Source organism: Cynocephalus volans, chromosome 13 (assembly GCF_027409185.1).
Source record: "Cynocephalus volans isolate mCynVol1 chromosome 13, mCynVol1.pri, whole genome shotgun sequence".
NCBI classification, from domain to species: domain Eukaryota; kingdom Metazoa; phylum Chordata; class Mammalia; order Dermoptera; family Cynocephalidae; genus Cynocephalus; species Cynocephalus volans.
In genome coordinates, this window is record NC_084472.1 from 99,635,464 (window position 1) to 99,658,112 (window position 22,649).

At 40.1% G+C, this 22,649-nt stretch overlaps 1 protein-coding gene across 2 annotated transcripts in view; it reads left to right on the plus strand.

Moving 5' to 3' along the window:
- Positions 1-22,649, plus strand: part of DLC1 (DLC1 Rho GTPase activating protein) — a 356,326-nt gene that overhangs the window by 322,105 nt on the left and 11,572 nt on the right. For both annotated transcript variants that reach the window (XM_063076558.1, XM_063076559.1), the window contains 4 exons: positions 9,101-9,172; positions 13,534-13,615; positions 19,477-19,540; positions 21,208-22,631. In XM_063076558.1, the coding sequence (XP_062932628.1) occupies positions 9,101-9,172; positions 13,534-13,615; positions 19,477-19,540; positions 21,208-22,631 (1,642 nt within the window). The remainder of the gene's footprint in view (positions 1-9,100; positions 9,173-13,533; positions 13,616-19,476; positions 19,541-21,207; positions 22,632-22,649) is intronic.

Here is a 22,649-nt window from a genome sequence, read left to right on the forward strand (position 1 = left end):
TATTCTACCTTGCTATGGTGAAGCCCAAACACAGTGGAAATCACTTTCTCTTAATCATCCATCCTTGTGTTTCTTTCAACTGCTAGACTTGGTTTCCTAGTGGAAAGTGTGCTCCAAACTCGCTTTCACACATACCCCTACTTAGGTGCCTTTTCATGGCTCCTCTGTCCCCCTCCAGGAGAAAATCAAAAGCTAATTGGAGGCTGAGGGCAGAGAAACCAGAGTCCTCAGATGCCTTTGACTCCTCCCACCCACATTGTGTTCTCTTCCCTGCCCCACCTTTGAGTGTCCTGTGGAGAGGCCTGGAGGTCGCTTCCTGAAGCTGTCAGAAAGGCGCCTTCCTTCTCTGTGCTCCAGAGGATGTCTAAGGGACAAAAGCTTTCCACACCCTGACGTTGCAAGCATTTCCCAGGCTTGCAGCACTCAGGAAGCCGTAGAGGAAGAGACTTTGGAGGTAAAATGGCCTGTGGCCCATGCTGTGCCCTTTGTCACACTCAAGTGACAAAATAGATAGAAGATGCTGAAATCCTGATATCATCTTTACCTCCTGTGTCTGGAGAAACCATAAGCTCACAAAGAATCCAGTCTCCACGCCACTTGCATTTTTAAACTATGTAGCATAGAAAAGGGATTTGGTATAGTGCTCGTGCATTTGTAAAAGTCATTTGGGGGGAAATTTCAGAACTTTGCAAAGGCAGCCTGGAAAAACAGTGCCTTTTCCCTGCTGGGGGGCTGCTGAGATGCAGGGGGTTTAGTGGCTAGTCCAAGGTCACATGTGAGTTGAATGGAAGCTCAGACTCCTTCCTGCCAGCATGTGTAAACAAAGTGGAGATAGCAACAAAATGAGGATCTTAATGTGTTTGTAGGAAACTAAAGAGATGTACCTGAATCAAATTTTGATCACTAGATTGGGTGCATTTGGGGGACTGGGTGTCCCAAGCAATTTTGATGAAAATAATTTCTTAGCTCACCTAGAAGACAATAAGTCCTTTTTTTTGGCACAAAACTGAGCAAGTCAAATTGAATAGTGTTTCCTGTTTGAGGTCAGACATAGGAATGCTTGGAAGTAGCTTATACCCTTAGCTGATATCCGCCATGTTTTTATTTTCATTGGTCTTTGATAAGACAACTTGTTTCATTCATTTCTTTATTTTCTTTTTTGTCAGAATGGACTGAAATATGTGTGAGCCATTTGTTTATTTTTTTGTTAGAATTACTTGCTGTTTCCTTTATTTCTAATTTAAGGTTTTCATATCACTGCAGTTTGCAGAGAATGTTCTTCTTTCTATGCTATAGCACTGTGGCACTTAGGGCAAAGCCAGAGATGGGGCTGGCCTACGCTGAATAAGCTTTGCTGACATACATAAAGAAAAGAACTGATGTGTGTGCCAGTCTTTAATGATGGAGACAGGAGTTACTCTAGGTTTGAAACCAGGTATTTTGCCTTGAATAAGGTAATACAGGAAATGGAATATATAGTCTTAAAACATATGCTTCACTTTATAAAAAATGAGACCCAGAAAAATAAGGGCCCTTAAAAGTGTATTACTTAGATAGTTTGCTGTCTTGAAATTGCCTTCTGAATCTATCCAGTTATCTTTAAAGGACTTAGTGTTTTGAGAGCTACCTCCAATCATTTTTCTTAGTGCATGGTTTGAAATGAATAAATATTTGACATAGAATACTAGACATGTGTGTGTGTGTGTGTGTGTGTGTGTATAGATAGCGTTGTGTGTGTGTGTGTACACCAAAGGTTTATTTTTTCCCACCTCAGATTGAAGTGAAACAGAAAGATGTGGTGATGTGGTATCTATTTCCTTAAAAGTTAATTTTCATTTCAATTTGATCTCTTTGTGCTGAGTACTAAATGCCAATTTTGGATTAGTTGGGAGATATTTTCTTTTCCTGGAAATGACTGGATCTAGACTACCTGATAGAGCCATGTCACTCACGGACTCAAATTAATACAGAGCCTAATAATACCCTTTTGAGGGAAGAACACATATTTTGATATGAGCCACTTGCCTTTTCCTGGTTTGTGTATTAAAAATAGTACTTTGCAAACGTTTGTGCTAAATAATTCCCAAAGGGGATTTCAATTGATTTAATTTCGGCATTGCTAAAGTGTCACTTTGAGTGCTTAATCCGAGGTATAGGCTTGCAGGGTGTATCTCCTGAGGTTTCCTTCTTTCAAGGCAAAACCATTTATTAAGTTGTCATCACATCGCAGGGAAAAATGGGTCTTTTTTTTTTTCCTATTTATATTATTTCTAGGAATGTTCTTTACTAGAAAGCAGCATATCTGTCTCCAAGCCTCAAGCAGAAGAGAGAAAAATAACACTTAAAAAGAAAACTCTCCAAAATTTCCATTTCTTACTAGTCTTGAAAAACAGTCAGGTGATTTAAAAATGAGGGCACTATTGAAATAGTCAAGAAGTACTCTAACCTGGGCATGAGAGCTCTGGAACCTTAAGCCAACTTCCTAAACTGTGGACCAGCTTCCTCATTTGTAAAGAGAAAAGATGGAAAGCTCCAAGGTGCATGTCAGCATGCAGTTCACTGCTTCTGTGGAAGCCAAGATGCTGCTGTGATGGAGATACAGACACAACAGATCATAAGCAAAGTAGAAGGCTTAGAGTTTTCTAGGCTTTGACGTTTTCTTCCTATAAAGATTAAATTTAGTTTGAGGGCTATAGATACACACATAAAGCAAACATTGTTGGTTTTGTGTTCTCTATAGTATGAACATAGACTTCAGGGGACACATCAAGAAATCGATCTATTAAAAAGCAAATTTGATATTTTAGCAATGAAAACTTCAGTATATTCACAAAATTGGGAAACTACCAAAGCAGTTTCTAGTGATCCAGTTTTCTGAGGGAAGAAGAATGTGTCCATCTAATCGATAAGAAATCTGGAAATTTAACTGTAGGAATGGAACCTGTTCTAAAGGATCTTAGTGAGAAGGTAAAATGGGCATAAAAGAAACATGAGAGTCAGAAGTTTAGGGAATTTCCAAAGCTTATGGCAATCCCAGGCTGTTGTTTTGTATGTGTGTTGTTTTGTTTTATTTTTTGGCAGCTGGCTGATAAGGGGATCTGAACCCTTGACCTTGGTGTTATAAGGCCACGCTGTAACCAACTGAGCTAACCAGCCAGCCAGTCCCAGGTTTTACAGATGAGGAAACAGGTCCAGAGAGATTATTTTCTTCTTAATGCTACCTAAGTAGGCAGCGGATTCTTTCCTGGACCTGTTTTCCTGATCTGTCCCCTTTCTGTGGTGGATTATCAGAAGGGGTTTGGGACACGCAGATGGAGAGCTATTTTGCATCTGAGGAAATCATTCTGGTTGCTCACTGCATAACCCAGCTAAGGGGGTGCTTCTCTGCGCTCTATGGGATAACCTGCTTTCCGCTTCATACCTCTCTGTCCTTTGCTGTATGTTGCAGTAAATCCAGCGTGCTTACCTTCCCTCCTCAAGTAGCTCATTCAATCTCCTTTACCCAGAATCTCATCTCCTGCAATGCAGTCTTACAAGATCATGAGTCCTCCTTAAATAAAGGCTGTGTCCCTGAGTGCAGCTGCCAGCACACCTAGTTCAATAAATAAATATTGAGTGAAGGGAAAAAGCAGGATGATTGGCTTCCCTTAAATGTATGACCATACTAGAATATACCTAATGATGGATTTGTGTCCCCTGATGTTAAGCCAGCCAGCCTAAAAAACCATATTAGTAGTTGACCAGTCTACCAGAACCTTCCTAACTGGTTGTTTTTTTCAGAATATGCACGGTAGATGTTTGGATTTTTTTTTTTTTTTAAGGCACCTGAGAGTAGGAATGCTACTAGTTGCTGGTCAAAATCTTTACTGTGATTAGATAACATTAGAGTTTAATAAATATTAACATATGCATTCTACTGTCTGACTTAGCCCTACTAGGAATTTATTTTACATAGGTAACTTGATAACCAGTCTTTGGCAGTTGTGTGTGCTTAACATTTATTTTTATTAATTAGAGAGAGAAGGAGATTCAAGACATAGTTCTTAGTCTGCCTTCGAAAGGAGAATATTAATGGGTTTTCTCTTCTTTTCTTTCTTTAAACAAATGTATGTGTGATTTCAGTGTGCAGACATAGTCCTTGAGGACACACAAATGAATTAAGCAGGAAGTTGGAGTGAAGAGGGGGAAGAGAACACAGAGCTGGAGATTTGAGAGCATAGTGCATCTGGGAACTTGAAGGAGTTTTGTCAGACTGGTGCAGAGCTTGCGTTTGGAGGCCTTCCGTGAGCGGAGTGGATAGGCAGAGGCCGAATTATGAAGGCTGTGGATCTTTGCTGAGGAGTTTGGATGTCTCTGAAAGGCAGTGGAGAGTCACTGAAGAGTTATAAGCAGGGAGTGCCATCATGAAATATGTTTCCAAAAACCAATCTCTGGCTCAGGGATTCTTGGACTAGGGTAAATGCGTTGGGAGTGGGGAGAGGAAGGCTTATCAGAGAGTTCAGTTAGGAGGCTGTTGGGATAATCCAGGGTAGAAAGAGTCCAGGACAGAGGAATACGGAGAAATGTAATCCAGCTCAGTGGTTCTCAATCCTGGCTACCCTTCAACTTAGTTAGGGAACTTTTATAAAATGTGATGTCCGGGCCCTGCCTATATTGAGTAAATTAGAATACCTGGGAGCAGGTGGTCACAGGTGTGTTTAGAAAACTCCCCAAGGCGATGCCTACCTATATCCAGGGTTGAGAGTCACTGAGATCTCCAACCTTGCTACAAGTGTTTGAGGCCGTGGTTTGCTTCTCCAGGTGACCTGCTCTGTGACATCCACCCATTAGGTCAAGATAGGCTGTTATTAAAACCATTCTATCCAGCTGCATGACAGCCCTATAAATTTGGCCACCTTGATGTGGTAAGGATATTCGATAAGCAGTCTTTCTTCCCATTTGAAGGAATCCGTGTCACCTAGGGGAGGGGAATGAATCTTGGTTTGGATCAGAAAGCACCGCCTGCCTGCACACAGCTAACATGGTTCTCTGTACAGTAAAAACATCAACTTTTCCGTGAATCTTTGCCCACACATCTGTCATATTTCAGGAAAGTCCAGGAATCTGGAAAGCTCTTGAATTTTCTTGTGTTCCTCTAATTCCTTAGAATTGATTTTAAAAAACAAATTTGATGCCTTTGCATCGGGTCCTGATTTGGGTAGATGTTGTCAAAGAAGGGAGGAGAACTGGGATTTCCCACTGTGAAGACAGAGCAACCGGAAGATGGAAGTAATCACATCCTGCTTAGACCCAATTACTGTAGCCCAGCTGACTAAGATCAACAGAGGTCAACAGAATGATGACAGGGCTGGGGAATTTCTGTTTAACTTACCGTTGAGGGGTAATGGGAAGATAGGGCCATCCCGTGATGCAGGAAATGTGCAAATACGTCCTAATGGTTCCCAGCCATGTACAAGAGCGTCTCCCGGACCTCATTCATCTAACATGCAGAACTGCTTTGTGAACCAGCTAAAGACTAAATCTGTGTCCTATAAAAATTTCCTGTTTCCTCCTTAACACATTCGTCTGCTGTTTGCTTAGAGAAAACCCAGGTATAAAAGTTTCATTGTAATTCCATTGTGTTTTCAGTTTCTAATGGCACTTCTGCCCGGTGGGGAATGTTTTTTAAAAATCATCCTCATGGTTTTGACACCACCACCCACTTATAACTTAAGGAAAAATCAGACCCTCAGAGCTGCTTAGAGGCCTTCAAAAGCGAGCATGGGGGATAGTAAGGTGACTGAAGAAACGTAATGTGTTCTTGGTTTTTAATATTTTAAATTTTGTTTATTGTTACTTTTTTTTTTTTTTTTTTTTAAGGAAAGAACCCATTTTGCAGGAAGAAACTCGCATTTCTGTAGGTCTTCGTTCCCTCCCCCATGTGGCATTGGAATGTAGAAAGCTCATGTTTAAGGAGAGCTGGTTACTTCTCTGCCTGTTTCCTCCTCGTGTGTTTATCTTGGGGATGATGTTAGTAACCCACGTTTTAGGATCAGTCTGAGGAGTAAGTGAACTGACATGCACCACATGCTTAGACAGGGCTCTCAGTAAACTTAGCCATTGATAGAACTGTCGAGAAGCATCTGGGAAGACTGCATAGAGGAGGTAGCATTTGGTCTGGACCTTGAAGGATAAGTGAAATTTGACCCTGAGTGGACAGGAGGGTATTTCAGGCCAGAGAAGTCACGGTGGTGTGTGTGGAATGAACACAAGTTTACTTTGGCTCGGATGCAGGAGTACAGGGAACTGAAGAATTAGGTTGGATGCCACGTGGAGAGCCTTGGAAACCACACAGAGGTGTTTAGACTTGATTTTCTGGGCAGCGGAGGCTCCAGCAAAGTTTGTGAGGGCGAGACAAGATCAGAACTGCAATTTAGCAAGTTTGATATGAGCCTCTGAGGAGAGGTGGATGGATTCGCTGGAGACCTGAAGTTTTAGTTAGGAGATAAGAGTAAAACCAGCGGCCTGAATCAGGGAATGGAACTAGAAAGGGTATTCCCTGACTGACTTGGATGTAGACATAGGATCATTTCCTATTAAATAAAACTAAAATATTGATCAGTATTGGGTTATCAGTACTTTCTCTTGACGTTAATTGGGAAGGATGGGAGTGCAATCTATTTTCTAAAACATCTGTGATAACTTTGTACGGTTTTCTAATTCTGATTTCTGCTGGAAAAGTGGGTTACGTTCTCATTTGTTACGCATCCTAAGTTTTCGTGACTGGACATTTTTTAATGTAAAATAGTTATCCACAAATCCATTTCCCATGGTTTCACATCTAAAAGAAAGACAAATTCTCATCTGTTTTTTCATGGAGAAAAGGGAGGGTAAAAATGACTGAATCTCTGCAGTTCTTGAAAGTACTGCTTTTTAGCCATTGTATAAGCTTTTAATTAAATTATCTGCTGAAGAAACAAACCTTCACCTGTTCACATCATTTCTTTCTAACTAAATGGCCCTAAGAGTGAGTATCTGTGCACAGCTTATAGATCAATTTGTGGTCGTTTAGGGGCATTTTGTTTTCTTAGCAGTAGAAAACAAAGTGATGAGGCAGCAATATGCATTTGTGTGTTCCTGAAATCACATGGGATCTTAAAAGAGTCAACTTTGCAATTTGAAAAGTGTTATATAAATAAATGTTAAGATTTCTTAGAAAAATAGTATCTTACATTTTTCATGCCTCTTTGCCTGAAACCATTTTAATAAGAAGTCAGGAACGTGCTCTAAATAGGTGGCGAAATCGGCTCGTGAATTGGTGTCTACTTAAGGCTTTTGTGTGTGTGCTGGCCTGGTGTCATGTCTGACCATAGTCTCAATGGTGGACATTGAGAATTTCTGGTTCCTTGACACCTGTTAGTAAAGCACTAAAAAAGCAAGCACATGTACTTTTTAACAACACATCGTTCAATGTCTACCAATCTGTCCAATGAAAATAACCTCTAAATAGCTAGAAGAAGAGAGTTATTTAAAATATTTTTAAAAACAAATAGCCTTTTTTCTTTCTATATCTGTCTTTGAGGGGGAGAGAGCAGGGAGATAGGGAAAAAGTAATTTCTTCATTCTGTAAAGTAAAATGTTGAGCTTTTATGTTTTTCCAGCAATATAGTTTTCTAGAAAGTGTCTATTATTTTATCATTTTATTTAAAACTTCCTGAATTTCTTCCTGAGATATGGATATAAATACATGAAAAATATGTTAGGCTCAGATCATTCACGTTGGACAATTCCATCTATTCTTTTATTTGGTCCAAACATTGAAGTTCTTCCATGTTATATCCCTCTATCCCTCACAACCAATCCAGTCCTAAATCTTGTGTTTAATAATGCTGCTTCCATCGCTACACTGAGAAGGTTCGTGAAAGTCAGCTTTGTGCCCTGTTTATTTCTACTGTTGTGCCCTAGTTGGTTTTCGTTGGTGTGTTCACAAACTCATCAGAAGAGAGCAGCTTGTTTTTCTCTTTGTTGCTCAATAAGGACATCCCTACTTGCTTTAATGAATTTGAGTTTTCTTAATTATCTTTCTTTAAAGGCCACGGACCTCATGAAATAATAGGTGAAAAATGCTTTGCAACCATAGTTATTCGACAAAGTAAGATGTGTATACTTCTCATAACTGTCTCACATCTGGCTCAGAGAAGAGATGCTTCATGAAGATTTGAATCTGGGATCAATTAAGCAGCGTTGAGAACTTCATAAATGAGTGAATAGCCTTACATAACTCAGTACTCTAATGGCCTGAGGATGGTGGGGAGAGTTGAAAGGAATATTCTTTGTGCAAACAGAGAAACTAATGAACGTGCGCAGGACCTCCCCTGTGAGTCAGTTTTAATGGGATTGTAAATATGTGCTTGAGTGAGTTTTAACACAGTGTGTCAGTTGCTCTTGGCCTTTCTGTTTATCAATCCTATCTACATGATGCTGAACCACAGGGAAGTGGAAGCTTTGTTAGGCACTTCAGCCTGCCAAGGTTGTGGGATTTACTGACTTCATGCCCTCCCTGTGCCTGGACAGCCGGGGCTCTCTCCTCCTGGATGAATACTCCGTGCACCCAAAGGCACATACCACAACACCTGGAGATTGACCACCCATCCCGTGGGTGTCAGGAGGTCTGTTCCTGTGCTCAGTTAAGTCTTATTCTAGTGTGTCAGAGGAACTTGGTGGCCTTTTGTTAAAGTGAAAAGTAAACCTAGTTAGGCCAGCCAGGCTTAAAATTGGTTACTTAATCCCTCTTGATCTGTCTCATTTTGCCCTATTTTCATAATCATTTGTAACCAGAGCTCGTCAGAAGCAGCACAGAGTAACTTACTGCTAGGACCCATTTGTATTTTTTTTTAAAAGGACAGGTACATAATTATACACGTTTGAAAAAGTCTGAAAAAATGCATAAAAATTTCAACCTTTTGAATTTACTGGATTTTTAAAATTGTTTTGTTTGCTTATCTGTGTTTTCTACAGAGGTCGTGTTTTGCTGTATAATAAAATCGAAGTTTATTAAGGGAAAAGCAGTGGGCTGTGATACACATGGCTAACAATTTCGTTTTTCTCTGTTCTGTTGTAGAAATCGAAGCCAAGGAAGCATGTGATTGGCTACGAGCAACTGGTTTCCCCCAGTACGCACAGCTTTATGAAGGTAAACCAGTAACGCCATGCTTTTTAATTGTCACAATCATAGTCCTTGGTTCATGATCATTATTGCTCTATGACTTCTTTTCAGACATTTTATTATTTATTCAAATATTTCATTAAAAAAATAATATAGTAAGCAACTAAGACCCCCACCGATCAAAACAAAAGCTAGGACCTTGATAATATACCTGTGTGCTCTTCTATTCTGTCCCTCCGCCACCCCTACCCAAAGTAATCATCATCCTGAAACCCCTGTTTATCCTTTTCTTGCTTTCCTTTTATAGAATTGTATTGCATTTCCTAAAAAGTATATTTTTATAAAGTTGTTTTTACCTTTATAAAAAGGGTGTCATGCTATATGTAATCTTGTGGGGTTTAATTTTTCACTTAATATTGCATTGTGAAGATTTTTCTATGCTATTTGTCTCTGTAATTCATTGTGTGGATATACCACAGTTTATTATCTGTATTCTGATTGGTGGTCATTTCAGCTTTTTTCTGCTTGGTTTTATGGAACTGTGCTATTTTGAACATTCTTGTACCTATCTCTTGTAGTATATGTATAATAATTTACCTTGCATGTATACCTAGGAATAGAATTACTGGATATTAAGAATATGTACATTCAGTTTTATAATGTGAATTTTTCAAAAGTGCTTATATGTCCTACCAGTAATAAATTTTTACTCCTACCAGTAATAAAGATCTTGTAAATCCACATGCTCTCACTACTCGATATTGTCAGATTGCCAACCAAATGGATATAAAATGATATCTTACAGATTTTGATTTCCATTTCCCTTATTGTTAATGAAAGTGACATTTATTTATGTCATTGGGTCGTAGATGTTTGCTCTTCTGTGAAATATCTCTGGCTTGTTCTTGCGAGTTGATTGTGCTTTTCTTAGTGATTTATATAAGAGCTCTGTTTTTTGTTGGTCCTCTGTTGGAGACATCTTTCCTCCAGTTTTAATTAGGGGTTTTACTTTTCTTTAGATTGTCTTTTGATGAATACTATTTTTTCGGTAGCATTCAATTTTTTAAATTAAGAAAAATGTACCTTTAAAAAAAATCAGGATCTGGGCTGAATTTTGACTACTTCATTTTCTCATCAGTGCTCTAGCATAACTCAGATGCTAAGGCTGCAGGGTGAGGAGATCTCAAGTCTGGCTCATCCTCTGAGCTTCCGGGTGCCCTAAGCCACACGTGCTGTGCACATGTTGAGATGAATAGCCTGGTCATTTAAAAAGGAGATTCATTATACTCTATGGAAATCAGCTGTGAACTAGTGAACCTGTTTACAATACCTGGTCTTCTTTGTAGTCCAGACTGTATGATATTCTTCCACAAAGATAGATTCTGAATTATGTTATTAGTTAGACTATGTAAAATATCTTACTGTTCCTCTATTTCAAAGGATAGCTCCAATTTCTTTCTTTCTTTCCTTTCTTTTTTTCTTTCTTTTCTTTCTGCTTTTTAAGATATTTTGTTAAACTGCATCTTATTATGGTGGAGCTGCTTATCTCTCCTTTAGAGAGAATTTTTGACCTGTTAACATTCAATAGAGCTCACAGGGACGGGGGCAGCATTCTACTGGATTTTCAATTCACAGCTCTACTGGAGATAGAAGATAATTACATTTGCAATGGCATTGAAGTGGCTGTCCTTTTGTTCTCCAGTTTAGAAATTAAATTTCCTTCAATTATTTCCGTTGTTGGTGTTGATTTGCTGCCAAGCAGCATTTGCTTGTGATACATATGTTTGCTCTGACCCAGTTCCAATCTCTCTCTGTATTACTTCACCCCCGATCCTAAAATGCAGACTGGATTTTCACAAGTTGAGTTTCAGGATCCCTCCATGTTCACAGGTCTTTTGCAGCAGAAGCCTATTTTGAGGTATACTGTATGTTGTTCTGGACTGCCATTTCTCCCCTTCGTCCTGCCACTGTGTGAGTGGCAGGGTGAGTACACACACATGACACACCACATACCCACCCACACAGTCCGTGTCTTCCTGTGTAGCTTTATTTTGGTACTTGGCAATTTATACTTCCTGCCTTTAAACCCAAGCTAGAAGCTGGGTTCACAGAACTTCTATGCATTAGTAAACTATCATGTTTTAAAAGCCAGTCCTTTGAAAAGAGAGTCTAGGCAAATAAGAGAAAATTGTTGATTTATTTTTTTTCAGTCCTCACTTGCATTTAGTCCCTACCAGATTTTTTTTCTTTTTTAAACAGAATTATAAAGGTCATTTGGATCAGAAAAGTGATGTAAAATACAGCTCTGGGCATAAATTAGAAATTGCTAAAATAACACAGTTGCTTTCTCACATATACTAGACGGGCGTGTGAGCTCTTTAATTTACATTTATAGATCTGTTGTTAGTCCTCTGTAAGTATTAAAAATATATGCTTTAATATCAACTCTTGTTTAATACGTGGAGTTCAAGGTGTCTGCTCAAAGTGAAATACGATGTCACAGCCTTCAACAGCTTTCAGTCTGTCTTCCATTTACTAGTAGTATACACTCAGTCTAAGCTTCCTCTTACACTTCCACTACAGCAGCGCCAATCGTCTTTTGCCTAAAAGAGACTTAGTTTATAAATTAATGAAGAAATATAATCCTGTGATACTAAATTTCTTATATTTCTTCATAAATCTTTGGGCTATAGCTACTTTGTTAGGCTGCCTGTATTATCACTCAGGGAACAGTATCAGTAATTCAGCTCCCGCTGTCAGAAAAAAGAACAGATTATCAATTAGCACTCATTCTGATCGTTTTTGACATTGTAAAATAAAAGGTACTCTAAGTATTATCTCTAGAAAATAGATTAATAAGAAAGAGTTCCATACCATTCTGTAAAAACAGTGATCATAAGTTAGAAACTATAAAAACATAAGGAAAGGTCCTGCACTTCCTAGTCAACTCAGGATCTAAAGCATTACTAATTACTCACATCTCCAAAACTACTGATAGCCATGTCTGTTCTACTTGGCGATATTAGCCATTTTTGAAGGGATTTTTTTTTTAGTTTGTGGGAATCCTGGTTTCCTGCTATGATGACTTATTTTGCCCACTCCTGACCCACAGAGTTGCACTGAGGAACTCTTATTCAGGATAGTGTACACCCATTCTTCTGGGAAGGCCCATTATTTCCCTGATAGCTGGAATTCCAAAGAGGGTGATAACTTGCCTTTATCCTATTGGCAATTTCAGAGCTCTTGTAAATTTCCACGGTGGTGCCGCCAGTCGTCCTCCACCCTGCTCTTCTTGGATATGTTTATCTACAAGAGATCTTTCTAGGCAGTAAAAAATTCTTCCATTTGAGTTGGCTTTTTCCCCCCTTTCTCCTTTTCAGTTCTGATACAACTTCTTCATTATTCTGAGAGAATTGAACTCTTCTACAGATTAAGGGATTGGGGATTCTCTTGTTCTACTGCAACTTTATAGCTTGCCATTTGTTTTAGGGGGAGTTATATAAACTCCTGAAAAGCCATTCTGAAGTGCTAATATTTGTTTAAAAATAGCATATCTTGAATTCTCCCTAGCTGTTGATGTCATGCAAATGGATTGGATTCCATTGGCTACCACTTGTCATTGTTCTCTAGATCTTTCCCTTGCCCAGTTTTTTTTCCATGACCTCTTCCCTGATCACATGTGAGCAAAGTCAAACATGAAGAAAAAAAAAAAACCCAGCCACATTAAAAGGGAGCATCCTTCTGGTATTCGTTCTGGCCTAAATGATCACTTGTGTATCTTCCCAGTAAGATGGATTACACTAGCTATATATTTGTTAAAACAATTGAACAGCAATTCTTAAGATTAGTATAACCCACTGTATGTAAATTGTTCCACAATAAAAAGTAAACAAAACATACTCCCAGTTGAAGACTATATTTTACTGATTTTGGGGGGGAAAGGGGGGTAAGTGGCAGCTGGCCAGTATGGGGATCCGTACACTTGACCTTGGTGGTATAACACTGCACACTAACCATTTGAGCTAAAATGATATTTTTGAGGTCTTCAAAGTTCCTTTTTTGAAAATGAATGTGTAAAAAAAAAAAAATTATAATTTATAGCAGGGGTTTATTGCTTGCTGATTTGTTTAAAGCTGGAACAGTGTTTTGAACCAGTTCTGTGACGAGAAACGACATCTGAGTTTCAGACCACTTTAGAGTCTGAGCACCTTTAGGACACTTACACTGAATTGCCTTAAACTGCTTTATTCTCCCACAGAACTTGTTAGGGAATGAGATATCTGGCACACAATAGGTACTCAATAAATTGCTTTGGAGGTTTATTTTTTCCCCTTTTTAGCAGGACCTTCAGTACTCAATAAATGTACTTGTTTTTATTTTTCTTATAGATCTCCTGTTCCCTATTGACATTACCTTGGTCAAGAGAGAGCATGATTTTTTGGACAGAGATGCCATTGAGGCTCTATGCAGGTAAATGGACGTGTCTTGAGTGTTTTCATTTCCTTTTCTTTTTTTAAGAACACAGTACTTGTCACAAAGATAGCTTTTTGTTTGCTTTTGCTCTACCTAATTATGTCAGGTCTTTGATTAGCAAATGGTGTGATTTACTTCACTATAGATCATAGACCTTTTAACTTAAAATTAAGTAAAATTTTGTTATTTAGTGTTGCCATTAAAATAGCATCCACACTGTCCTAGGAGGTACTCCAACAGTGCCGTTTCATATTTGATACTATATGATTGCTGAAACAGGTAACTTTCAGGTGGTTTGAAAACTTGGGGTAAGGTTTTTAAAAAGGTGACGTAATTGACTGCACAGTCCCAACCAGGTCCCCTCACTGAGCCAAAGCTGCTGTTTGCATTGAATGGGAGTAGTGTATTCAGAGGAATAAGTGGGGTTGGGGGTTATGGCATATTAGAGACAGAACCATCACTTGAATTCCAGGAACTCTTCTCTGAACCTCTTCAGTTTCCCCAGGTATAAAATAGTAACGATGGGATTAAGTAAAGCTATAAAATAACTCAACACAGGCTTTCATATATAGGATACAGGCAGTAAATGAGCATCGATGTGAAATACGAATAAAACTGTCAGATCTTCAGGCTGAGGAGCAGCTTGTAGGTTTTGTTGAAGCAGAAGTGATAAAACCTGTAGCAGGTGATGGTAGGACACAGATAATCCTTTCACACTCTTCATGACATTTTTATTTATTTGAAGTTATTCATCCTTTGTGATTTTTTCCCAAACCTAAAAGCCCTAAAAGCTGAGTTCTGGAAAGAAAATTATACACAGACAGAATTCATATAACTTGATTTGATTGTAAAACTAAAATAAATTTTCTTTTAATGGCAATATTTATTTTAACTTGGAAAAAAAATATCATTAAGGTGGAATGGAAAAAAACATCATTAAAGTGGAATGACTTCCACTATTTTTTGCCTTTCTTATGTAATACAGTGTTGTGTGAAGCAGCCAATTTAAGCAGAGGTTTTGGAGAAAGATAGATAAGATGTTTAGAATGATGATGGAAATGACTCATTCTCATGGTTTAAGGGGAGGAAAAAAGGTCAAATTAACCACAGAAATATTGTCACTTTTCAAGTCCAATTAAATGACTGCTTAGAAATATCCAAGTTATGTACACATTTTCTGAAAGAAGACTGATTCCAAGTCCTGCACTGTGGTGTGTAACATCACAGCTGTGTCATCTGGAATGAAAAAATGTCACTAATGCAGTTTTGGGAGAGGAAGAAGTCAGCATCTGAAATATGAACTACTTCAGACATTTTTTAAATGTTTTAATGCTTAGCTGTGGGGCAGAATTAATTTCTTTTCAGTTCATCACTGGTGATAATGCATATGAATGAGGTCACTCTTAAAATGCGTCTTAGGAGATATTTCAGCATTGCTCAGATCAGCCATTTCACACATTTTAAGCCACTTAGGGAAGGAGTGGGCCCTCTCTGGGCAGTAGCAAGAGCTTAGGAATTCCTGGGTCATAAAAATATCCCTGCAGCATTTCAGCCCGAAGGATCATGATTAAATTCTTAATTTTTTTTTTTTTTCCGGAATATCAGTTTGAAGTTTAGTTTTCCTTTTCTGAGGGGAAAGGCATCCTCTGCATTTTGTGGTTTTCGCTGGTTCAGAGTACAGTTGGAGGAGCCCTCTCCCTTTCAAGAGAATGCAGCTGTGCTCCTAGATCTTTTGTGGAAAGAAAAGCCTAGAAGAAACCGGACCTCGATCTGTATTCAGGCTCTGCAGCGTATTCTGGCCAGGCTTCGGTTTTCTCTTATACGTGGAATAACATGTCACAGGTTAGCTGTGACAAGAAAATGCAGATGACAGATGCCACCGTGCTTTAAAAATTAAATTACGAGGCCCAAATTTGAGCATGTTCAGAAAGCCTTGGGGTTGGGTTTTCTTTTTAAAAAAGGAATTCTTCAGAATTCACAGTAACAGTCATCAGCTCGTTTGTAAGGTGAAACCCACGGGCTCTTTTCCACATGTTCACCTAAATAGGCTTTTTCTGGAATCGATTCCCCTTTTGAGAGGCTGAAACGAATGTTCAGAATAAAAAGAGGGGAGCCATATCCAGTGTATTTGAAGCACCTTCCCCTGAAATGCGTTACAAGTTCTGAGTTGTCAGCAGCGTAGTTGGAATACTTGTTGTACTGATTATGTGATATTCCTCTCTTTTGCTAGATCTAATAACTTCACAGCCTGTGGAATTCAAGGGCCTGCTGAAAATGAAGCTATAATGTTGTTTACAAATTTGCCTTGCGATTTGTGAAGTTCTGTCTAGACTGACAGACTTTTTGTAGACTTTCATCATCTTTTGTCTTGTTGAAATATTTTGAACAGTTCATTTTAAATCTGTGCAGCAATGTAGTTACAGCAACTTAGTTTAAAAGTTTTTCAAGACCTTACATGGTTTCTCTTCCCCACTGCTCCAAGCCCCTTGTGTTAGACCATATTTTATGCGGGGATGTTACAAGTGATCCCACGTGTACATTAGCATTCTGCTTACTTAAAAATAGTTGCGTACTTATAACATTTGCGGAACTTATAGCTTCTTTGATCAAAAAGCTGGTAGGAGGTCATCTGTTTTAACGTTTTGTACTTAAAGCAGAAAACTTGTAGACTTAATGGTTTTTTGGAGAATGATGGTAATATTGTCTTACACGTAAAGTTTGGTAATGATGAAAACTTACAATGATAACACTACTAGGTTTTCTGGATTTTGATTGCTAACTGACATTCTTACACTACACTGTAAGAAGTTTATGTACTTGTTTCCTTGAAGAGATTGGCTTTTGTCCCAGACTTGCTAGCTCTGCTGTATAATCCAACCACAATGAGAAGGCCAAAATTATGAGAGTTATACTCAGTATTAACACTGGATGAATGATTAGCTTTTCTTGAAACATATATAGATAATATTGCGAATTGTGATCTATTGCTAGGATTACCTCTTGTGAGATGTTCTTTGTCTTTCTGTAGTTTCTGAAAATTTGCTATTTTCTTTTGGAATTGAAACTGACTCCTCCTGTAAACACACCGAAGATTTATATAAATCAAATGTTAATCATGTAATGAAAAATAGATATCCACACCGTCATCTTCAGTATGCACTTTATTGTAAAACAGAAATACCTAAGCTATGTAAAGCATCCTACTTGATAGACTTTAACTTTGTTATGATTTCTTTTCTACTAAAAGGGAAGCAAATAATTTTTAAAAGCAGTTGCGCTAATTCCTAGAAAATATCATTAAGAATTGGAACAATCTTTATTTGTCAGGTCTTACTTGGAAAATTGTTCCTTTTTCCTTTCTTTCTCTTCTACTTCTCCTGGTTTTTATTTTGAATATGATGAGGCCCGCTGTGCTTTAATCGGTGTGCTCAAAGGAGCTCCGTGCAGCCAAGCTCCTGCACCTCTGAGAGCCCACTGTGTGCCTCCCTCTTCAGAGCAGGGTACAGGTTGCCCAGGAAATAAGATCAACGCATTCCTGTGAAGCTGAGCCCTGGGGTGGGGGGGGGGGGGACCAAGGCTTCTGGACAGATGGTTTAGGATGAAGAATCATATAGGGATATAAGTTGCTTCCAGAAGAGACTGTTTGAGCACCAGAGCCACCATGGTTTAATAGTGTGGCCTTGGGCATGATTTGTGACTTCTGTAAGCCCCCATTTCCGCATCTATACAGTCGGTCTGTGGTAATATCTGTACCATGGGGTTGTTGTGAGGATGAAGATGAGATCATACATGGAAGAGCCTAGCACAGAGCCTGACCCAGAGTCAGCCCCAGCTTGTCTAGATAGAACTATTATTTAATGTCAGTACTGTCTCTCTGTAAGTACATGAAGTCCCACTGGTAGGCATTCTTTGGAGGTCCTAGGGGGCAAATGAATCCTACAGAAACCCCAGGGATAGCTTTGAGTTTCAGGATGGTAATGTCATTAGCTTGGGGCTACCAACATAAAAAGATAATGTTGACCTTTATAAAACTGGCCTCCTGGGTCTTTTTCGTTTGACTCAAGCTTCGAGTTTGTGAAGCAAACCCCTCCCCCACCCCCCATTGGCCTCCATGCCTAGTAAACTTGATTATAAACACCACTCAACCATTAAAGCCCAAATGAAGTCCAGTACAGATTTGATTACGGGTTTGATTCATGAAACCCAGACCTAAGACTAACTGTAACCATTCCGGATTCTTTTAATCTCAAAAACGTTTGAGAGCTAAAACACAGTGGGTGTAAGTCATTTAAGTAATTGATGCCCCTTAGAGAGGGACCTTATATTCACTCATTTTGAAGTCTGCAGACTTTTTCTTAGCTGTTTGTTCTCTTTCCCTCCCAGTCAACAGAATTTTGCTGAACATAGGTGTTCTGCCTTATCTCTGTTTACTCTAAACAGGCTGCTGCATAATCTGTGAAATCAAAGCAGGCTTATCAGGCAGGCAGAAAAACTGCAAGAACAGGATCAGGAAGATAGAACCTTGAGGAGTCTCATGGTCAGTTTGAATTTGTGTGAATTAAATGCACTTATCCTATGAAAACGTAAGAATTGCAGTTTCAGGGAAAACTGGTGGGAGAGCCATGATAGGAGACAACAAACAGTCACATTGAAGGGTCACCAGAGGAAGACTAAATGATAACCATCTGGAAGATGTCAGAAAGAATTGGGGCCTGAAGGGCTGTCATTCACACTCAGCATATTTGAAGAGTTTCTTTTTTCAGCTATTTCATTATTTCCCCATGAGGTGGTGTTTTTTTTGTTTTTATTTTTTTTCTTAAGTATTTCTTTTTCAGTGAAACTAAATTTCCTAATTTTAAATTGACTTTACTGTTTGGCAGGGGTAAAAAAGTATTCAAAGTTAAATTATGACTCCTGTTTCAGAGAAGAATCTGATCTAAGTGTGTATTTTTGAACTCAGCAAGATTTTTGATCCTCGAACTTACAGTGTACACATTTTTTAAGTAATCATTTGTCGTATTGCTGTGACTATACCCAACGTTATTCTGTCCTATACGGGAAGAATGATAATTCTTCCTGTATAATAATAATAATTTTTATATATATATATATATAAAGAATTGGGTATTAAGCAGGGCTTAAATTACCTTTCGGTACAAGAACTAAAATTTTTTTTTTTTTCTTAAAAGATGACTGGTAAGGGAAGTCACCCTTGACTTGATGTTGGCAACACCACGCTCACCCAAGTGAGCCAACTGGCCATTCCTATATAGGGATCCGAACCCATGGCCTTGGTGTTATCAGCACCACACTCTCCCGAGTGAGCCACGGGCCGGCCCGTACAAGAACTAAAAATCTTAAATAGACTGTCCAAGATCATTTGTCAGAGATAGCTAAAGCTTGTTTTACTTCTTTTATTTAAATTTTGATTTGAGACAGAATATACTGTTTACTTTGCTAACATCTCTGCTTGGTTCCTTGTTGCTGTTTCTGTTTATATGAAAGGAGACATCACGGGCTTTTACTCCTAGGCACGATACGGCTCAACCTGGTGATTATTGGAAGAACATATTTCCTCACTGAGAGTTGTTTGTCCCTGAAGAATTAGAGTACCTGACAGTGTCATAACAATGTGCCATGTCACAATAAAATAGTGAAAAATAAATTTAAATAACTTTAGAAACATAAAGGTAATTTTAAGCTATTCACTTTTTAAAGAAGTTTCTAATACTCTTCTAAATTATAGATATTAATAGTTTTAGAGGAACTTATTAAATACGTACATTGTTTGGGAAAAAATATTTAACCACCTATCAGTGGTTTCCTATCTTTGCTAATGTTATTTCTTTGCTCTGTAGGCGTCTAAATACTTTAAATAAATGTGCGGTGATGAAGCTAGAAATTAGTCCTCATCGGAAGAGAGTGAGTAATATAAATTGTATAATAGGTGGGAGGAAAATGGGTAAACCAGAAACCAGATTATGGGTTTTGTAATAGGTTTGTTTCCCACACTCATTTTCACATTCCAAAAGCATCTCCATTTTTAATGTTATAATCCAGTCAAGTTTACCAAAGACCCAATCGCTTTATGTAGTTGAGACTAAAAGTTGCAGCCGGCCAATAGATTGTTTTACTTACTGTTTTTGACCTGAACAAATCATCTATTATTTTGCCAAATTAACTCCGTGCCTACTACATAATACGACAGTGAGGAGATGAAGCTTAAGGAATCCCAGTGGATTTTGCATTGCTCCCTAGAGAAAATAGAGTTAAAGTTCTTTGGAACTCTTCTGTCTTCCCAAATATAACAGAACTGTGCTTCCAAGCTGTAGGGATGAAAGCAAATGCTGGCTTGTGGGATATTGAAGAATAATAAGAGATCTGGAGGGAGGAAAGGGACAGGGCAGGAAGTCCCACGCACGTCAGTCCAGTGGAGGCGCATCACTGAGTTAGCTGGTGTTCTCTCCTGCATGTGAGCTGTGAGGACCTTTGATGAACTCTTAGAAGAAGAGCTGGGTGTAGTGTTGGGAGTGAACGTCACAAATTAGAGTAAACAGGAATAAGTTTGGTCAAAGAACATGTTTCTGACTGTTCAGAGTATAAATTTTAATTATCCCAGAGTCCTTGACCTGCAAAAAGTTGCCTTCTTGGGGGGTGAAACCTTTTAAACAAATGCACTGGAACCTCAGCACCCTCTGAGCTATGCAGAAGAGCCCACAAATCAGTGTTTAATGCTCTGTACTTGTTGTCCTGTGAAACCTGGGTCATATGATACTTTCTACACCAGTGGCAAAGATCCGTATCATACTGACTTGTGCCTTTTGATATCCCGCCTAAAAGGCCACGATGCAGTCAGGAGTCCGTGTGACAGCGTGTGTGACAGCATATCCCTGAGTCCTGCATGTAAATCAGACATCATCAGCAGAGATGTTACTTAGTGTTCACAGATGTTACTGAGTATTTGTGAAGCCTTGTTAAGCCGCCTGGAGCATGACTGAGGTTGAAACTTTACAGGACAGTTGTGGCATGAGCTCTAGACCCTGTGTCTGGTGAGGGAGGGGAAGAGAAAGGACAGTTAGGAGGCTACAAAGTCTTGAACCCAAAAGATGTGATGGCTTACCTTGCTCGGTGTCTATATTGGTCTGGTAGGAGATCCTGTAAAGTTTTAGGGTGGCTAGAGATTCAAGTTACCACTCTTCTTAGTGTTTGAAAACTGCCTTTTAATTGCCAAAGAGAGTATAAACACACACTATCAACAGACAGCAAAACTGGAGGCAGTCCGGAGGGAGTCCTACCCATTACTGATTCCAGTTCGAAATATTTTGCATACCTGGAATTTTCACAATCTCAGAGGTTCCTCTGTGAGCCATTAAAGAACAGCCTATAGACTCCAGAGTTTCCGTAAAGTAACTTACTTAGCTTGCAACACTTGGTCAGTCTTCCTCCTGTTAAATTCCTTAAATACATCTTTGTTATTTAAAAAAAAGGAAAGGAAAAAGAGAGGAATCCTGGCTCTCTGGCCTTTAGCACGTGCCCTGCCGTCTGCTGGTCCCAGCTCGTGAATGAACGACTCCATTCTGTCTTTGCAGAGCGAGGATTCAGACGAGGACGAGCCTTGTGCAATAAGTGGAAAATGGACTTTTCAGAGGGACAGCAAGAGGTGGTCCCGACTTGAAGAGTTTGATGTCTTTTCTCCAAAGCAGGACCCAGTTCCTGGGTCCCCAGATGAGTCCCACCTACACGTGGCCATGAGCCATGAAAGCATGTTGAGGGACCTCAGCGAGCGCCAGGAGGTGTCTTCCATCCTCAGCCTCAGCAGCACCGGCAGCCTCCCCACGCACACGCCCGGCCGCGGGGACGCCGCCACACCCCGGACTAGCTCCAGCATTAGCGTCTGCTCCTCTGGCAACGTGGTGGGCAATGATGACTCTTTCTGCAGCCTGCCCTCTCCCAAGGAACTGTCCAGCTTCAGCTTTAGCATGAAAGGCCATGAGAAGAACGCCAAGTCCAAGACGCGCAGTCTGCTGAAGCGGATGGAGAGCTTGAAGCTCAAGGGCTCCCACCACAGCAAGCACAAAGCGCCCTCAAAGCTGGGGCTGGTCATCAGCGGGCCCGTCCTGCAGGAGGGCGTGGACGAGGAGAAGCTGAAGCAGCTGAACTGCGTGGACATCTCTGCCCTCAATGGCAACCACATCAACGTCCCCATGGTACGAAAGAGGAGCGTTTCCAACTCCACGCAGACCAGCAGCAGCAGCAGCCAGTCTGAGACCAGCAGCGTGGTCAGCACGCCCAGCCCTGTCACCAGGACCCGCAGCCTCAGCGCCTGCAACAAGCGGGTGGGCATGTATTTAGAGGGCTTTGATCCTTTCAATCAGTCGACATTTACCAACGTGATGGAACAGAACTTTAAAAACCGTGAGAGCTACCCAGAGGACACAGTGTTCTACATCCCCGACGATCACAAGCCCGGCACCTTCCCCAAGGCCCTCTCCAATGGCAGTTTCTCCCCCTCTGGGACGAACAGCTCTGTGAACTGGAGGACGGGAAGCTTCCACGGCCCCGGCCACATCAGCCTACGGAGAGAAAACAGCAGCGACAGCCCGAAGGACCTGAAGAGACGCAATTCCTCAAGCTCCCTGAGCAGCCGCCTGAGCATCTACGATAACGTGCCGGGCTCCATTCTCTATTCCAGTTCAGGTGACCTTGTTGACCTGGAGCACGAGGACATCTTCCCTGAGCTGGATGACATCCTCTACCACGTGAAGGGGATGCAGCGGATAGTCAACCAGTGGTCAGAGAAGTTCTCAGATGAGGGAGACTCTGACTCGGCCCTGGACTCGGTCTCTCCTTGCCCGTCCTCTCCAAAACAGATACACCTGGACGTGGACCACGATCGAACCACCCCCAGTGACCTGGACAGCACAGGAAACTCCCTGAATGAACCCGAAGAGCCCTCCGACATCCCGGAACGGAGGGATTCCGGGGTTGGGGCTTCCCTGACCAGGTCCAACAGGTAAGAGGTCTCCTCCTT